At 43.5% G+C, this 16,756-nt stretch overlaps 1 protein-coding gene across 2 annotated transcripts in view; it reads left to right on the top strand.

The window, feature by feature from the left end:
- Positions 1-698: 698 nt before the first annotated feature.
- The window catches only part of atrn (attractin), a 61,834-nt gene continuing 45,776 nt past the window's right edge, over positions 699-16,756 (top strand). The window contains exons 1-11 of one of the 2 annotated variants that reach the window (XM_078796269.1): positions 699-1,238; positions 3,959-4,042; positions 5,630-5,743; positions 5,825-5,953; positions 8,811-9,007; positions 9,265-9,433; positions 9,534-9,624; positions 12,446-12,695; positions 13,045-13,228; positions 13,303-13,457; positions 14,040-14,124. In XM_078796269.1, coding sequence (XP_078652395.1) covers positions 1,021-1,238; positions 3,959-4,042; positions 5,630-5,743; positions 5,825-5,953; positions 8,811-9,007; positions 9,265-9,433; positions 9,534-9,624; positions 12,446-12,695; positions 13,045-13,228; positions 13,303-13,457; positions 14,040-14,124 — 1,676 coding nt within the window. In that variant the 5' untranslated portion in view covers positions 699-1,020. The remainder of the gene's footprint in view (positions 1,239-3,958; positions 4,043-5,629; positions 5,744-5,824; positions 5,954-8,810; positions 9,008-9,264; positions 9,434-9,533; positions 9,625-12,445; positions 12,696-13,044; positions 13,229-13,302; positions 13,458-14,039; positions 14,125-16,756) is intronic. The other variant, XM_058078695.2, reaches the window with a different exon arrangement.

Genomic DNA, 16,756 nt, shown 5'->3' with positions numbered 1-16,756 from the left:
ATACTGAATTGTAAATATGTTCATTTGTTTTTATTTGTTACCATGCCATTGATCAATCCATTTTGGGTTGGCGTTTAATATGAATGGAATTTGACTTCTTACAAGTCTGACTTTAATAAAACTGTTTGAGACACGCACGCCTGTTGTCCTTCATGTGCACATGCTAAACCAGAGGAAAAAATACTAAACCAGATGAAAGACATGCTAAACCATAGCTCTTCTTTTTATTAACCTTGCTATACTTTTACTATTTTTGGAGTTGGAAATAAAGAAGACTTTGTACTGATTGGTATGTAGCCTGTGGAATCATAGTGTTAGGGATTAACAATAGAACAAGTTGAATGACAAGATATATACTGCCTATAAATATAAAATGTAGCTATAATTGGATATGCAATAAAGTGTTTTGCTATTTAAAAAATATGATATAGAGTGGAATGGTTTTCTAGTTTAAGGTTGTCAAAATGGAATTAGTTAACATAGCCAAGAAATACAAAATATTTAAAAGTACTAAATCAAGAAAAGGAAATAAATACACAAATATGTTTCTGGTATAAATTGGGGCGTCCTTCAGCTTCAGCCCAAGTGACGCTAGGACCGCCCCTGCGTGTGCGCAGCCGCAGTCCATACGAAGACGATTTTTTTTCTCTGAATTGAAAGCACATAGAGTCATAGACACTCAGGTGTTCTTCTGGTTCTGGTGATTGGTACGCAAAGCTCCAGAGTGTCGCCGCCTCCCCCGGCTTACGCACTTCCGCCGTCGTGACGTAACTTCTGGCCGTCTATATGCGGCTGTGTGCGGTGCTGAGAACCAGAACCTCTGGAAAGATGTAAGCGGTTCGCGGAGCTCGGCCCAGCCTCGTCAACTCGTCACCACAGCCGGAACCTCCAGGACAAGCGAAGCGGTCCCTCCGAAGGCCCGTTCGAGCGGCCAAGGCAGGGCAGTCAGGCTCGCCCACCGCCGAGCAGCAGGAGGAGCAGCGGAGCGTCTGGGCTATAGCAGCCATCTTTAGCGACACAATGTCCCGGGCGACGCGGCGGGCCTGGTCGGTGTCCGGCCCCGGAGGCCGGAGCCTGGCACTGCTGCTGCTGGTGCTCGCCGGGCTGCCCGGAGACTCCGCGGCAAAGGAGTGCGATAAGACATGCGTGAACGGCCAGTGCAACGCGGCTACGGGTAGCTGCGTGTGCTCCCCCGGCTGGGTCGGGGATCAGTGCCAGCACTGCGGAGGACGCTTCAGGTAGGAGCCACACTCACCTGACACCGCTACATCCTCCATGTTGGAACACCTGCAGACCCCCCCCCCCCCCCCCCCCATAAGACATGACGCTCTCTTACCTGAGTAACATGGCGTCCGCGTCTCCTCACCATCTCACACCTTCGCACCTGGATCATAACAACGTTTGCTGCATTGGACTCTAATTTCCCCCCCAGCACGGAGACGAGGTGTTCTGGTCCTGTCTGTCCTTCTGGAGGCAGGACATCTTTCTTACTGTTATTTCCCCCTCTGCATGAATGAATAACTAATTAGCTACGTTAGCATTAACAAACATTAGCATGCTAATGTGACACTTGACCCCTATTATTGTGCTTGAAAACAACACGTAGCGGTTTAGTTTGTAGTTTAATCCATTTGTTAAAAGTGTTTCTCCACAAAGTTATGACACAGCGGAACCTCCAAAGGTGGTTTAAGTAACAGTTTAACATTCTTAAGTCTTTCATTTAAAAAGTGAACCATAGCAGTCTGTGTTCTAGAGCAGCTGTCACTGACCTGTTGTTTATAGCTCTTGTCATTTAATGATCTTTGACTATTGTTTTTGCAGTAGGTCCTTATCAACAGCAAGATGCTCATCATAGATGTATTTGACTTTAACAACAAGAATCACTTGCTTATATACAGGATCTTTGACAAACAACAGGTCCTTAAAAACAGCAGAATGTTTTTGTCTTGTTGAGCATCTTTGACTTGCATATATTTGCAGTGAATTCTTCGGTAAACGGCAGAACGCTCTTCATATGTAGAGGATCTTTGATGAGCCGCAGGTCCTGAAAAACAGCAGAGAGCTCTTGTCATATAGAGGTTGCAGTACTGTAAATCCTTAAAAATAGCAGACAGCTGTTGTTGTGTAGAGGATCTTTCGCTAGCTGCAGGTCCTAAAAAAACTGTAAAGCGCTCTTGTTATATAGAGGATCTTTGACTGGCCTTTTTGCACTCCTGTAAATCCTTAAAAATAGTAGACCGCTCTTGTTGTGTAGAGGATCTTTCACTAGCTGCAATTCCTAAAAACAGCAGGGTGTTCCTGTCACATAGATGATCTTTAACTAGTGTTTTTGCAGGAAATCTTTCAAAACGGCAGACACTCTTGTTATAAATAGGATCTTTGAACAGCAGAGTCAGTGTTTTCACGAGTGTTTTTGCATTAACTCTTTTTAACTCTAAAGGAGCATTGACTAGCAGTAGATTCTTAAAGAAATAGCAGCATGCTCCTGTCATATAAGCGGATCATTGACGAGTGTTTTTGCAGTAATTCCATAAAATCAGCAGCATGCTCTTGTTGAACATCTTTGTCAGTAGCAGTAGATTCTTTAAAAAGGAGCTTGGATAACTGTTTTTGCAATAAATCCTTCAACAGTAGAGGGCTTCGGTGTATAGAGGATCTTTGTCAAATGTAAAGCTGTTGTTTTTTAGCGCTGATATTGATCATATGATTAATATATGACTAGATTTATGTTATTCGTCATGTCGTAGGTAACAATGTTTGGGAAAAGGAGCAGCGCCAGTGAGAGTTTGTTGGTTCATCTCGAGGGAGTTGTTTGTTTGCTAACGTGAAACGTTGCTGTGTCTCTCTGTAGGCTTTGTGAGTCGCTAAGTGACCGTCCAGGTGAACGTAGATGTTCCAAAATGTGTGTAGCATATTGCAAGGAACAGGCACCAGTCTATTCAAGCAACGGAGGACATCTTTTAACTTGTTTCTCTGACCAGTGTCTGTCCACCAATCACACACAGCACTGTGTCAAGCCCCGCCTCCTTAGGTACACCATCACACTGCTTGGTACTCAGAATCAGTGCAGTAGATGAGTTACTTTGCGTTTGTGGTAGGTTGATCCATAACAACCTGGCTACAGAAGGGACTCGTAGCACCCTGTGGGTGTGTCCTTAGCGGCATCCTGAAGCAAAGTTGTTTTTTTTTTACCTTGTTAATAAAAACATGGATTGCATCCAAGTGTAGTTCAGCCGTGATTAGCCTGTTTACAGCTACTAGTTTTGCAATCATTCACTTGCATTGCTCTTTGACCTGATGGTGATGATCATAAGGAAGAGCATTACGAATTTGATATAGCATGTCTGCAGTTAGCGTGCATGCAGTTAGCATGTGCACTCGTCCAGTTACTACTCTACTGTAGCCTGCTAGATTGTCTATTTTGTTATTAAAGTTAGCCAACATGTTGTTTAATCCCTTTCACTCACTTGTCCGTATTCCTGTCTACGTCCCTCCACTACAAGCTAACCCGCTAACCTACTCCCGCCAGTCGGCTAACATTAATTTCCAAGGAGGTAATATTCTCTGAAAAGAGCATCTAACTTATAGCTAGCTAACATGCTTTTCCAATGAGTCAGGACGCTATCACACTTCGTATTGAGGATGCTAACACGAAGCTAACATTGTTTTCCAGGGAGCTAGTTCATTTTATCTGCCATGGAGCCAACAGGAAGCAAACACACTCGTCTAATGTTCTAACGGCAAGCTAACGTACAGTGCCAATGGTCCAACATGATGCTAATATACTTTTCCAGAGAGCTAACAGACTGGCAGTGAGCTAACGAGAAGCTAACCTTCTCCATTAGTCACTAATGGGAAGCAAACATGCTGAAAGTGTTCCAGTCCAACTTGCAACCATCATGGCTGTCTTGGCTCTTTTACGCTGATTATGTTTTTACTTTCCGCTCTTCTTGTCCAGGCTAACGGCGCCCTCTGGCTTCTTGTCGGATGGACCTGGGAACTACAAGTACAAGACCAAGTGCACGTGGCTCATCGAGGGACAGTAAGTTCAAGCACACTCTCAACAAGTTGGGGTTTATACGCACTTATATATACCTTCTATATGCCCATATAAGGAAGTTCCACTCACTGATGTCACTAGTGTCCCAGTGTTAGAACAAACTCTGAAAGCGAGCGTTCAGAGCCATCTGAAACTTCACGTCCAAATGTAGAACAGATCAGAAAAGTGGAAAAAGCATCATAGGTCCCCTCTAACCTCTTTAAATTCTTTTTGGGAAGTTGGCAGGAAACCGACATACTCTTCGAGGTAGCGCACCAGAAGCTCACAGGAAACTATGAGGAATTAACACAACGGAAGGCTGTTAAAGCTACGTTCACACCGATGCCGAATTGATGGCAAATTAAATTGGCGAGCAAAGCGGCGGCAAAGCCTAACAAAGCTTAATGAAAGCGTAAAGACCGTAATACAGCGTAAGAAAGGTTTGAGCAATTCGGGACATTCGGCAAGAGCGCCAAAAAATTTTAAACTGTTTAAAAATTTGAGGCGATCTGTCACGAATTGCGTAAAGCGGGGAGAGCGTATTAAAGCTTATCAAAGCGTCACAAAGCTTATCAAAGTTTTGCTCAAAGCGTAGGAAAGCTTAACAGAGCTTGGTTCAAAGGATCAATGGATCTGCTGCATCTTTATATATTGTAGCGTCGTTGCCGACGGGAAATTACACGACTGCGATCGCTGACAAGCTTTTTATTGCACAACAATAATACTGGCTACTGTCGGCCGTAATCACGCCGTTGCAACCACCGCCAGCAACACAACAGTACTTCCTCCACCAGACACGCCCCCACCCCCTGGTGCATTCACAGTCACCCGGAACAGTCGGACACCCAAGAGCACAACGTCAACATGAATACGTCAGGGTCGCTACAATATGCTCTGGATCAGAGGCGGGATGCAGTCGGGATCTCAAAATTTTCCATTGCGTAACAGAGCTTAACAGAGCTTAAACATATCTGAGATCGTGAGATTTTTTGAAAAATGACGCCGAATTCGTCGCCGATTCAAAGCGCGACATTCGGCGTCGGTGTGAACGTAGCTTAACGGAAAATCCTTTTCTAATTTTCTATTGGGGAGCTAACAGCAACCTTGTACACTTTTCTTGGAAGCTCACAAGAAAACAAGCATTCTTGTTTCATTCATCAGGGAGCTGATGCAAAGCTAACATGCTATTTGAGGACGCTAAGCTAATACAGTACAGGAAGAACCCAAAGGGAAACTAGCATACTACCTACAGTAGGGCAGCTATTAGGAACTTTCTTTCTAACTTTCTTTCCATTCATTCAAAGGCGGCCAAAGTCAGCTGGGATAAGCTCCAGCATGCCCCTCATGACCCCAGACAATGGATTTATTTTAATGGGATGCTAACATACACCTGTGGATGAGCTAACAAGAGAATAACCGCCGGGGTGCTAATATTCTCTGATAGGGAGCTAGCATAAACTGCCAGCTACGTTGTTACCCAGCGCTAACCCATCTATTTTTAGCTCAGCAGATAAGATGGAAGAACTTTGCAGTTTGTGGATAATCAAATAACCAAATAATGTCATCTTGCTAACTTGTTATGTTTTCCAGGGCTAATTCCATCCTTCGACTACGCTTCAACCACTTTGCCACAGAGTGCAGCTGGGACCACCTTTATGTCTACGACGGCGACTCCATCTACGCCCCCCTGCTGGCTGCCTTCAGGTACCTCTTCAGCCGGTATACACGGCAGTAGCGTCATTTACGAAGTGCACGCTAACAGAAAGTCTTGGTCTTTTGTCGCAGCGGCCTGATCATTCCTGAGCGCTACGGGAACGAAACGGTGCCCGAGGTGGTGTCGCAGTCTGGTTACGCTTTGCTGCACTTCTTTAGCGACGCCGCCTACAACCTGACTGGATTCAACATCTCATACAGGTACACGTACTGTATACACACACGTACAGGGTCATAAACATACAGTATGTGCAGGGTGTTCAGTGGGATACATGGTGGTCGTCTGCTGCCACACATTCATACTTTTGAAGCATTAATAACACAAACAATGTTACCCAATTATCATTTTACTCTGTGACTTTGTTGTCAGGCGTATGTTTGCATGTTAGCCGTTAGCCTATTCAAAGTGAGCTACCTTTATTTGCTTGCTGCTAAAGCAGGCGTGACACCACTCAAATTCCAAAGTCAACATTTCTACTCGTGTGCGGAGTCCATTGAACTGCATTTTCAGGCATCAAGCTGGGACACCTATTACCTGAATGTCTTTGTAGACGTGCACGCCCTAACATGTTTCTGTTGTTTTTTTAAGAAGTCAATCTAGCTGCAGGGCATTTATTTAGCCTGCTTTTTGGTGTCCCGAGTATCTTCACTTCCTGTTGTTTCCCAAAAGTATGTCATTTCCTTGTTAGCTTCCTGTTAATGTCCAAGAACAGTATGTTGACTTCCTGTTAGTCTCCAACAGGAATTTATTAGTTCCCTGTTAGCTTTCAAAAATAAAGTTAGCTTCCAATAAGTGCCTGATACCTGCCAACAACACTGCGTTAGCTTCCTGATTGTTCCCAAGAGGAATCTCCTAGCTTCCCGTTGGCACTAAAATGTTAGCTTCCACTTTGCTTTCAGGAAGTATATGTTGGCGTCCTGTTAGCGTTCAAGCACAGTATCCCAATAGGAACATGTTCTCTCCCCATTAGCTCGCTGGCAGAGTAAGTTAGCTTCCTGTTCCTTCCTTCCTTCCTTCCTTCCTTCCTTCCTTCCTTCCTTCCTCCCAGGAAGAGTAAGTTACTTTCGCGCCTAAAAAGAGCATTGGCTTCCAAGAAGAGAGTGAAGAGAATATATTCATATTCGCCTACTATTTTTAAAGAGGAATATGTTAGCTCCTCGTGAGGTCTCAAGAAGAATGTTATCTTACTGTTAGTTCCCAAGACGGTTACTTTCCTGTTAGCTTCCAAGAAGAGTATATTGGCTTCCTCTTAGCTTACTGTTCGTTTCCAATATGTTAGCTCTCCGTTAGCTCTCAAGATGAATGTTGGCTTCCAAGAAGTGGCTATTCCTCATTCACTGAAATCCCGTCCCACTTCTTAATGCTATGCTGCTGTCTGTGATATACAGCATCTATTATGTTAGAGCGCAGAGTTACAGTAAATGCATCTAAAAAAAAAAAAAAGTGGATAAAGTACACAATAGCGCTTCTTCCTACAGTGCGGGTTGGTCTTTTTTTGTGCTGTTGCCATGGTGACTGGATTAAAGTTGGTTTGATAAGTTGGAGTCAACATGCCGTGGGCCCTGGCAAACATCAAAAACATCAGACTGCAAAAGAAGAACATGAAAGCATGATGACATTCTTTTACTTTCAGGGTCTCAAAAAAACAACCATTGACTTTTCTGACTTGTCCACCAATGGGAATACCTTGTATGTCAACATGGTGTCTCTGTTTGACAGATGTACATGTTTTAGCATGTGTTGTTGATACTACTGGTTGGATTACAGCTGCTTAAGTCACCATTACACTCAGGGAAGAGGGTGTTAAGCATCCCGTTAGCTCCCAAGAAGAGTATGTTAGCATCACGTTAGCTCCCAAGAAGAGTATGTTAGCATCCCGTTGGCTCCCAAGAAGAGTATGTTAGCATCACGTTAGCTCCCAAGAAGAGTATGTTAGCATCACGTTGGCTCCCAAGAAGAGTATGTTAGCATTCCGTTGGCTCCCAAGAAGAGTATGTTAGCATCACGTTAGCTCCCAAGAAGAGTATGTTAGCATCCCGTTAGCTCCCAAGAAGAGTATGTTAGCATCACGTTAGCTCCCAAGAAGAGTATGTTAGCATCACGTTAACTCCCAAGAAGAGTATGTTAGCATCACGTTAACTCCCAAGAAGAGTATGTTAGCATCACGTTAGCTCCCAAGAAGAGTATGTTAGCATCCCATTAGCTCCCAAGAAGAGTATGTTAGCATCACGTTAACTCCCAAGAAGAGTATGTTAGCATCACGTTAGCGCCCAAGAAGAGTATGTTAGCATCCCGTTAGCTCCCAAGAAGAGTATGTTAGCATCCCATTAGCTCCCAAGAAGAGTATGTTAGCATCCCGTTGCCTTCTGAGAAGTGCATGGTAGCTTTGTATTGGTGCTCAAAAACATATGTTAGCCTTCCAGAAGCGTATGTTAGCATTTGGTTAGCTCTTTAAAAAAAAAAAAAAAAGAGTATGTTTGTGCCAAAGAAGAGTATGTTAGTTTCCAATAAGACTATGTTAGCTTTCAGTTGGCTCCCAATAAGAGTATGTTGACTTCCTGGTGTTCCTGTTTAAGTTTTGAGGGTCAGTGTAGTCGCTGGAATTTGAGTAAATGTGTCATTTAGCAGAGTTGGAAAAGAAAGCTTTAGCATCAGTCGTTGGGAGAGATGTATGAACCTTGTATTGGGCTGTGCTGTCAATCATTGACTTGAATGACTCGCGTGTGACATTTGTTTTCATGTCACTGCCTTGAGCATGAAGAAACTGACCTTTGACCATTTCCTACTAAAAGTCTGAATCGTTTGTACACATTTTTGCCTCAAAACACAGAAATGAGATTGTGGACAGCGAAAGGTCAGGAGGTCAGTCTTGTTTGGACTAAATCAACCTCTCCTCGACAGTTCAGAATTCCACCCGCAGGTTTTTTTTTTTTTTTTGCTCCAGTGACCAAAAGCAGGCCACAAATTCAAAGAGCAGATGTGTAACTCAATTATTAAATACAGTCATATCTTATTTATGTGGAGTTTGCTTTTCAGGCACTTGTTCTTCTTCTACAGGGTGAACACGTGTCCTCACAACTGTTCCGACCGTGGAGAGTGCCGCCTGTCCAACGACACGGGAACGCCGTACTGTGACTGCCAGGAAAAGTGGAAAGGGGACGCCTGTGACGTTCCCTCCTGCCCGGACGATTGCGGATACCCCGAGAGAGGACGATGCCGGGACAAGACGTGCATATGTGGGATTGGATGGCAAGGTGGCGGCCATTTTCATTTCTGATTGGAACTTTCACACAACAGCAAGTCCATATATTAAGTGGAATGCTTATTGCCGCACTCGCCAAAGTCCAAACCAGGGGCTATTGGCTACTTATTGAATTTCTTCCTGTTTAATTCTAGTGGAGTTGTTCATTTAGCTAAAGCACAAAGAGGAGGGGCAATAATTTGAAGCAGCGGATAATTGGAGAGGGGGCATTTCATCATTGTACACACTGGCTCTGGTTTTTACCTTCAGGTCCAGACTGCTCCGTCTCCATCCCAGCCGACTCGGCCTTCTGGAGCCGAGAGGCATTCAGCGATCCCGGCCTGGCCAGGGCATCCCACAAGGCGGTGGTGGACCAGGACATCATGTGGGTAATCGGAGGCTACGTCTTCAACGCCTCCGACTACCACATGGTCAAAGCGTAAGTCAACTTCTCCGTCCTGGTGGGAATGTTATCCAACTTCTCCGTTCCGGTGGGAATGTTGTCCTCTGACTGGGCGTGTCTGTCTGTCATGTTCAAGGTATAACCTAAGCAGCAAATCCTGGCTGACCCTTGACCCCTCTGTCAACACTGTCACACCTCGATATGGACACTCTTTGGCTCTTCATGAAGTACGTACACAATTATTACTCAACTTACTATTTAAGGCGCAGATCCTTCCTCTCAAACCTTTTCCGGCATTGATCACCTACAGTACATAGAAATGCAAGTGTGTGGGGCCCCAAAGATGCTAACAGCAATCCACTGTAGGTCAGTACAGTGGAACCTCGGTTAGTGTAGGTCCTCTTTGTTTATTTTTTGGTTTACATCAGTGGTCCCCAAACTAAGGCCCGGGGGCCGGACACGGCCCACTTCCACATTTGACCCGGCCCCCTGAACAATAAAGCATGGTCATTTTTCTGTCATAGAACTGGAAATAGTAGCCTATTTGGACGTAACTACAACCACATTTTGCCCCAGTCACAGAACATAAACAAACATACGACCCTGACCCTGGCCCCCTTCAGAGGAAAGAAAAGTCATGTGGCCCTCACTGGAAAAAGTTTGGGGACCCCTGGTTTACATAGTACATTTTAGCGAAAACATCTCATTGGTTTGCATACTTTTCCCTGTTAGTGTAAAATATGGCGCGCCTCTTGTGTTATTAACACACACTGCATGAGCCCAACTGTGTTTGGGACGTTTTTTTGTTAGCATGCGAACCGGAAGTCATTGTCCCCAAGCTCCGTCGCCCATCTACGGCAGCGGTTGACCCTTTAGTCCTTTGCCACAGTCACACCACTAGTCTCTGCCTTTCTTATTGAGTGGAGCCCAAGAAAGTCAGAAATAGCAGCGTTTTGATAAAGAAGGTGAGGAATAACGCCACACTGTGCCTTCATCTGCCGTCACAATAGAAGGGCGGGGCTTGCCCTGATGCACAGCTGAAAAATAGAGTTTACCTGTTTGGTATTCTGAAGAATATTGAGGGCACTTGGAAGGTTACGGGAAAATAAAACGCCATTTTTTTCTTATTATTGTTGAGACTCTGAAGGATGAGGTCTGACCTTCTCACCTTTTTGCAGCGCTATATATGTGTGTGTATATATATATATATGTATATGCCAATATAGCAGTCCTCTTCACTGAAGGTTTGTTGAAATCTATCTTGAGACGCTTCTGTGTGTTTTTGGTTTGCTCCTTTCCGTAACTCATTCAATCCCAGACATTTATTGACTGATTTTTCACAGGCACACACAATCACAATATTGTGTAAATATGTAAATACAGTTAAAGGTTACACTCTAATCTTTCATCAGAAAAAAACAAGTTTTTCTACCATATTCCATTCAGTAGTAGAACATAGGTAAGTTTCCGGAAAATACCAGTTCCCAACTAAAAAAGGCTGAAAAGCAGCTTTTTGTGAAAAGATACATTTCTAGCATTACTTTCACTTTTACACATGATTTTTATTCTTCTGTGACTGCTAAAAATGTCTAAAGAACTATACCGCAACATAAACAACACATAAGGGGGTGTTTTACATCAAATTAAAAATGTATTTACAAATATAACACCATGATCTATTAACAGTTTTGTTGATTCCTAATAAGAGTGTGTTAGCATCCTGTTAGCTTCCGAGAAGTGTATCGTAGCTTTCTGTTGGTGCTCAAAAAACACATATCAGCATCCTGTTAGCCCTCCAGAAGCGTATTTTAGCATTTTCTTAGCTCTGAAAAGATTGTTTTCACCAAAGAAGAGTATGTTAGCTTCGTGTTGGCTCCCAATAACAGTATATTGGTATGTTAGCTTCCTGTTGGCTCCCAAGAAGAGCATGTTAGCATCCCATTAGCTTCCAAGAAGCGTATGGTAGCTTTCTGTTGGTGCTCAAAAAACATATATTAGCATCCTGTTAGCCCTCCAGAAGCGTATGTTAGCATTTTGTTAGTTCTGAAAAAGAATATGTTTGCGCCAAAGAAGACTATGTTAGCTTCCTGTAGGCTCCCAATAACAGTATATTGGTATGTTAGCATCCCGTTAGCTTCCGAGAAGTGTATGGTAGCTTTCTGTTGCAGCTCAAAAAACATATATGAGCATCCCGTTAGCCCTCCAGAAGCGTATGTTAGCATTTCGTTAGCTCAGAAAAGATTATGTTAGCTTCATATTAGTTTCCAGTAAGACTATGTTAGCTTTCTGTTGGTTCCCAATAAGAGTATATTAGCATGTTAGCATCCTGTTGGCTCCCAATAAGAGTATATTAGCATGTTTGCATCCTGTAGGCTCCCAAAAAGAGCATGTTAGCATCCCTTAAGCTTCCGAGAAGTGTATGGTAGCTTTCTGTTGGTGCTCAAAAAACATATATTAGCATCCTGTTAGCCCTCCAGAAGCATGTTGTTAGTTCTGAAAAGAGTATGTTTGCGCCAAAGAAGAGTATGTTAGCTTCCTTGTTGCACCAAAAGAGCTTATCTGAAGAAGACTGTGTCAGAGTGGCCCGAGTGGGCACGATAGAAACATTTTGTCTCAACCAGCGCTTACATTGGAAAATCCTAACAATTTTTCTGAGAGCCTTATTTTGTTACATGTCGTCTGACAGGATGCAACATGCAGTGTTTTTATTGTGAAGGCTGGAATGTACTGTATAGTCTTTAGGATCTTAATGGCTGTGTGTGTGTGTGTGTGTGTGTGTGTGTGTGTGTGTGTGTGTGTGTGTGTGTGTGTATACAAACCTGCGTGCGAATAAAAAGCCCCTCCTGATCATCATGGCTGCCATTTTGTTATGTTGAACATCAGCTGACATCATAAAACTTTCTTAGACAGATTAAAAAAGTTGTGATAATCCATGGAAGGTTAATGAAAGAAATATCAGTAGAAATTTGATATATATGGTTGTAAAGAATATATACCTTTCGTATTTCGAGATTTCTTTTCACGATGTCTCGTCCCACTCGTCCGCAGGGTAAAGTCTACATGTACGGAGGGAAAATCGACTCCACGGGAAACGTGTCCAGTCAGCTGTGGGTCTTCCACATCCAGAACCAAACGTGGGTTCTGCTGAGCCCCCACAGCAAGGAGCAGTACGCTGTGGTGGGACACTCGGCCCACGTGGTGCCCCCCCTGCAGGAGGGGGACGCCCCCGTCATGCTGGTGCTGTTTGGCCACTGTTCTCTGTACGGGTACATGAGCCTGGTGCAAGAGTACAACATTAGTAAGTTCTCAAACGCAAACATTTTATCATCGCTTTTGGTTTTGGAGAAGTAAAACAAAATTCTAAATCTAGTCACCATCATGAGTGATGTTACCAGATTTTGTGACTTGAGCCCCTAAAGGGTGAACAACCCACCACACGGAAGCGTACCAGTGATGGCAAAGTGGGAAAATGTGATGATAACCATAGCGCAGGAAGTGGAATTTCCCATATCTTCCTGTGACCTCTTGTTGAAGTGTATGTTTTAGTTTTTTTTACACTTGTATGACACTTAAGGTTGTTAAGTTGGCTTCACAGTTTGACCCCGGAACAGATAAATTGACTTCTTCCTGATTATGCGTCTGTGCAGACAAGAACACGTGGAGTGTGGTGTCCACGGAAGGTGCTCTGATCCAGGGGGGTTACGGCCACAGCAGCGTGTTGGACGCATCCACCAGAGCCATCTACATCCACGGGGGCTACAAGGCCTTCAGCGCCAACAAGTACGGCCTGGCGGGAGACCTCTACAAGCTGGACGTGGACACCAGGAAGTGGTGAGAGACATCGCAATGAGGGGAAGACTGGTTCCTTCACACCATTAATGTCGGTCAATGTTTTGTGACCACAGGACCATCCTGAGGGACAGCGGCTTCTTCCGCTACCTTCACACGGCCGTTATGGTGAGCGGCACCATGCTGGTGTTTGGAGGGAACACTCACAACGACACGTCCATGAGTCATGGTGCCAAGTGCTTCTCCTCTGACTTTCTGGCCTACAGCCTGGGTCAGTAAACACACCGACGCCTCCGCACCACATTCAATATGTCCGACACCAAAATGCACCCATGGACTCTTCATTAGGTACACAGTCTGCATTTAGCAACATAATCGACTTTTCGTTTCAAACCAAGTTATCAATCTGTTTGTTTTTAAACACTTTTGTCTTCAGCCTTGACTTGCATCTCCTCATCAAGCCCACCTTGCAGGGTTGTGGTCCTCAGCTCTCTCATTGCCTGATGATTACACTCAAGATGGGCCTAATGAGGCCTGATTGCCCCCTTCTTAATCAGCTGGAGGCAATTAGAGCGCCACATTGATCAAGGCCTCATGCAGTACCAGTTTTTGTCACCAGATGGCACTGTCTATCCTCGGATGTAATCACCATGGTGATGCTGTCAGGCTCTTTTCTCGTTTTAAAGGTTGTGAGAGGCAAAATTACTGTTTTGAAACAATCAATTAGGCTCCTTTCTTTTTATACCCACGGATGATTTCACCTGTGAAAGAAATAATATAATTTCCAGGTTTTATTTTGACAGCAAAACAACCTTCTCCTCTGACTACCTCTTGCCTCTGCTTTCATTTCCAGCATGTGATGAATGGACGCTGCTGCCGCGGCCCCAACTTTACCATGATGTCAACCGCTTCGGACACTCGGCGGTTGTCAGTGACAGGTAATATCAATCAGTCAATCAGCTGCACGCATGTTGTGAATGCCTAGATAAATGGCCTTCATGATGTTTAAAAGCCAAACAGGGAAATTATATTAGAAGGAAATAAGACAGAAACTTCAAGGGTTAAGGATGTACAGTGCATCCGGAAAGTATTCACAGCGCTTCACTTTTTCTACATTTTGTCATGTTACAGCCTCATTCCAAACTGAATTAAATTAATCTCTTACCTCAAAATTCTACACAAAATACTCCATTATGACAATGTGAAAAAAGGTTTTTTTGACATGTTTTGAATTTATTAAAAATAGAAAACAAAAAAATCACATTTACATAAGTATTCACAGCCTTTGCCATGAAGCTCAAAATTGAGCTCAGGTGCATCTTTTTTCCACTGATCATCCTAGAGATCTTTCTACAGCTTAATTGGAGTCCACCTGCAGTAAATTCAGTTGATTGGACATGATTTGGAAATATAATAACTGTCTATATAAGGTCCCACAGTTGACTGTGCATGTCAGAGCACAAACACCAAGCATGAAGTCAAAAGAACTGTCTGTAGACCTGCGAGACAGGATTGTCTTGAGGCACAAATCTGGGGAAGGATACAGAAAAATTTCTGCTGCTTTGAAGGTCCCAATGAGCACAGTGGCCTCCATTATTGGTAAATGGAAGACGTTTGGAACCACCAGGACTCTTCCTAGAGCTGGCCGGCCTTCTAAACTGAGCGATCGGGGAAGAAGGGCCTTAGTCAGGGAGGTGACCAAGGCCCCGATGGTCACTCTGTCAGAGCTCCAGCGTTCCTCTGTGGAGAGAGGAGAGCCTTCCAGAAGGACAACCATCTCTGCAGCAATCCACCAATCAGGCCTGTATGGTAGAGTGGCCAGACGAAAGCCATCAGACCAGAGAATTTTGTTTCTCATGGTCTGAGAGTCATTCAGGTGCTTTTTGGCAAATTCCAGACGGGCTGCCATGTTCCTTTTACTAAGGAGTGGCTTTCGTCTGGCCACTCTACCATACAGGCCTGATTGGTGGATTGCTGCATACAGTTATATTTCCAAATCATGTCCAATCAACTGAATTTACTGCAGGTGGACTCCAATTAAGCTGTAGAAAGATCTCAAGGATGATCAGAGGAAAAAAGATGCACCTGAGCTCAATTTTGAGCTTCATGGCAAAGGCTGTGAATACTTATGTAAATGTGATTTTTATGTTTTCTATTTTTAATAAATTCAAAACATGTAAAAAAAAGAACTTTTTTCACATTGTCATAATGGAGTATTTTGTGTAGAATTTTGAGGTAAGAGATTAATTTAATTCAGTTTGGAATGAGGCTGTAACATGACAAAATGTAGAAAAAGTGAAGCGCTGTGAATACTTTCTGTATGCACTGTAAATGTAATATACCGCATCCCATCTTTTTCAACAATCACGTCAGTGAAGATCAGGGTAACTTTACATTTTAGTTATAGTTGGACTTTCTGATTAACAGCAGATTAACAACGCTAACCAATGTTCCACTGTAAGTACATTTGTACCTACAGTCATGGAATACTGTCAATCATGTTTAGGCTCCACCCCCTGATAGCCTGATTGGTCAGTATATTGTATTAGCACCAGTGTGACTTGAAGCAGCACGTTATGGATGACATTTCATCTTTATTAACCAAAAGAAAACATAGCTGTAAAACCTCAAGACGGCCATGGGGGCTGGGGGCCGGCAGGCACATGGAGCGCCAGGAAAGCCCGTTTGCGTTCATTCCGTTCATCAGTGCATGTTTGCGGGTGAGACGCTCGAGCACTTTGCAGTGATTTGTGAGTAAACGGAGGTGACGTGTCCTCCTTCCATGCGTGTTTTTTTTAAATTATGCACACATGGCATTTAAAGATGCAGACATGTAATGCTAGCATGTTTAACCTCCACATGCATATTTTAAAATGTGACTCTCGGTATATTGAAGCAGGGCTGTCCAAACTTTTTCCATACAAAAAATTGAAAGAGCCATCTGAATATAACATGCCTGTCCTAGATTTGTTATAAAAGTATAAACTATCATAATCTGGCTGATATTTCAAGGCACACAGAGTGTTGTCTTCTATGGCTGTATAAACATGGAACCTACCGAAAGACAGACTAGAGTCAAAAGTTTGTTTCTACCGTTTTCCGTTCTTTATTAATCAGCAATAGAACATGGGTGCGTTTGGCCAGCTTATTGTGAAAAGATGCAAATCAAGTATATTTGCTTTGTGACAGCTGAAATATGTAAACAACCATACCAACATAAACAATGTTTTCACTTTTCTCCATCTTTATGATCTCTGCTGAGCTCTAATGCGCTTTTGCCACATCGTGGCCGTTTTTGCGTCTTGAAATTGCTCTGAAGTGAAAGCCATAAGTGGAGAGTTGCATCATCACCTTTTTGGGGGTTGTACGTTTGTGTATATAAAAACTTAAAGCTATGTCTTTGGTATTGAATAAGTTCACTTAATTTTATTTTATTTTTTTACAATTTGCTGAGGGACAATAAAAAACAAGATAAGTGCCAAAAATGGCCCGTGGGCCACATCTTGGACACCAGTGCCTTAACGGTACAACATCACACCGGTACTTAGAGTTATAGGCCAGGTGGTTACT

The sequence above is a fragment of the Doryrhamphus excisus genome, linkage group LG14 (assembly GCF_037039965.1).
Source record: "Doryrhamphus excisus strain RoL-2023G ecotype Guam linkage group LG14, RoL_Dexc_Guam_v1.1, whole genome shotgun sequence".
NCBI lineage: Eukaryota > Metazoa > Chordata > Actinopteri > Syngnathiformes > Syngnathidae > Doryrhamphus > Doryrhamphus excisus.
Note: the sequence above shows the minus strand (reverse complement) of the source record. Positions and strands in the feature narration are given on the sequence as shown.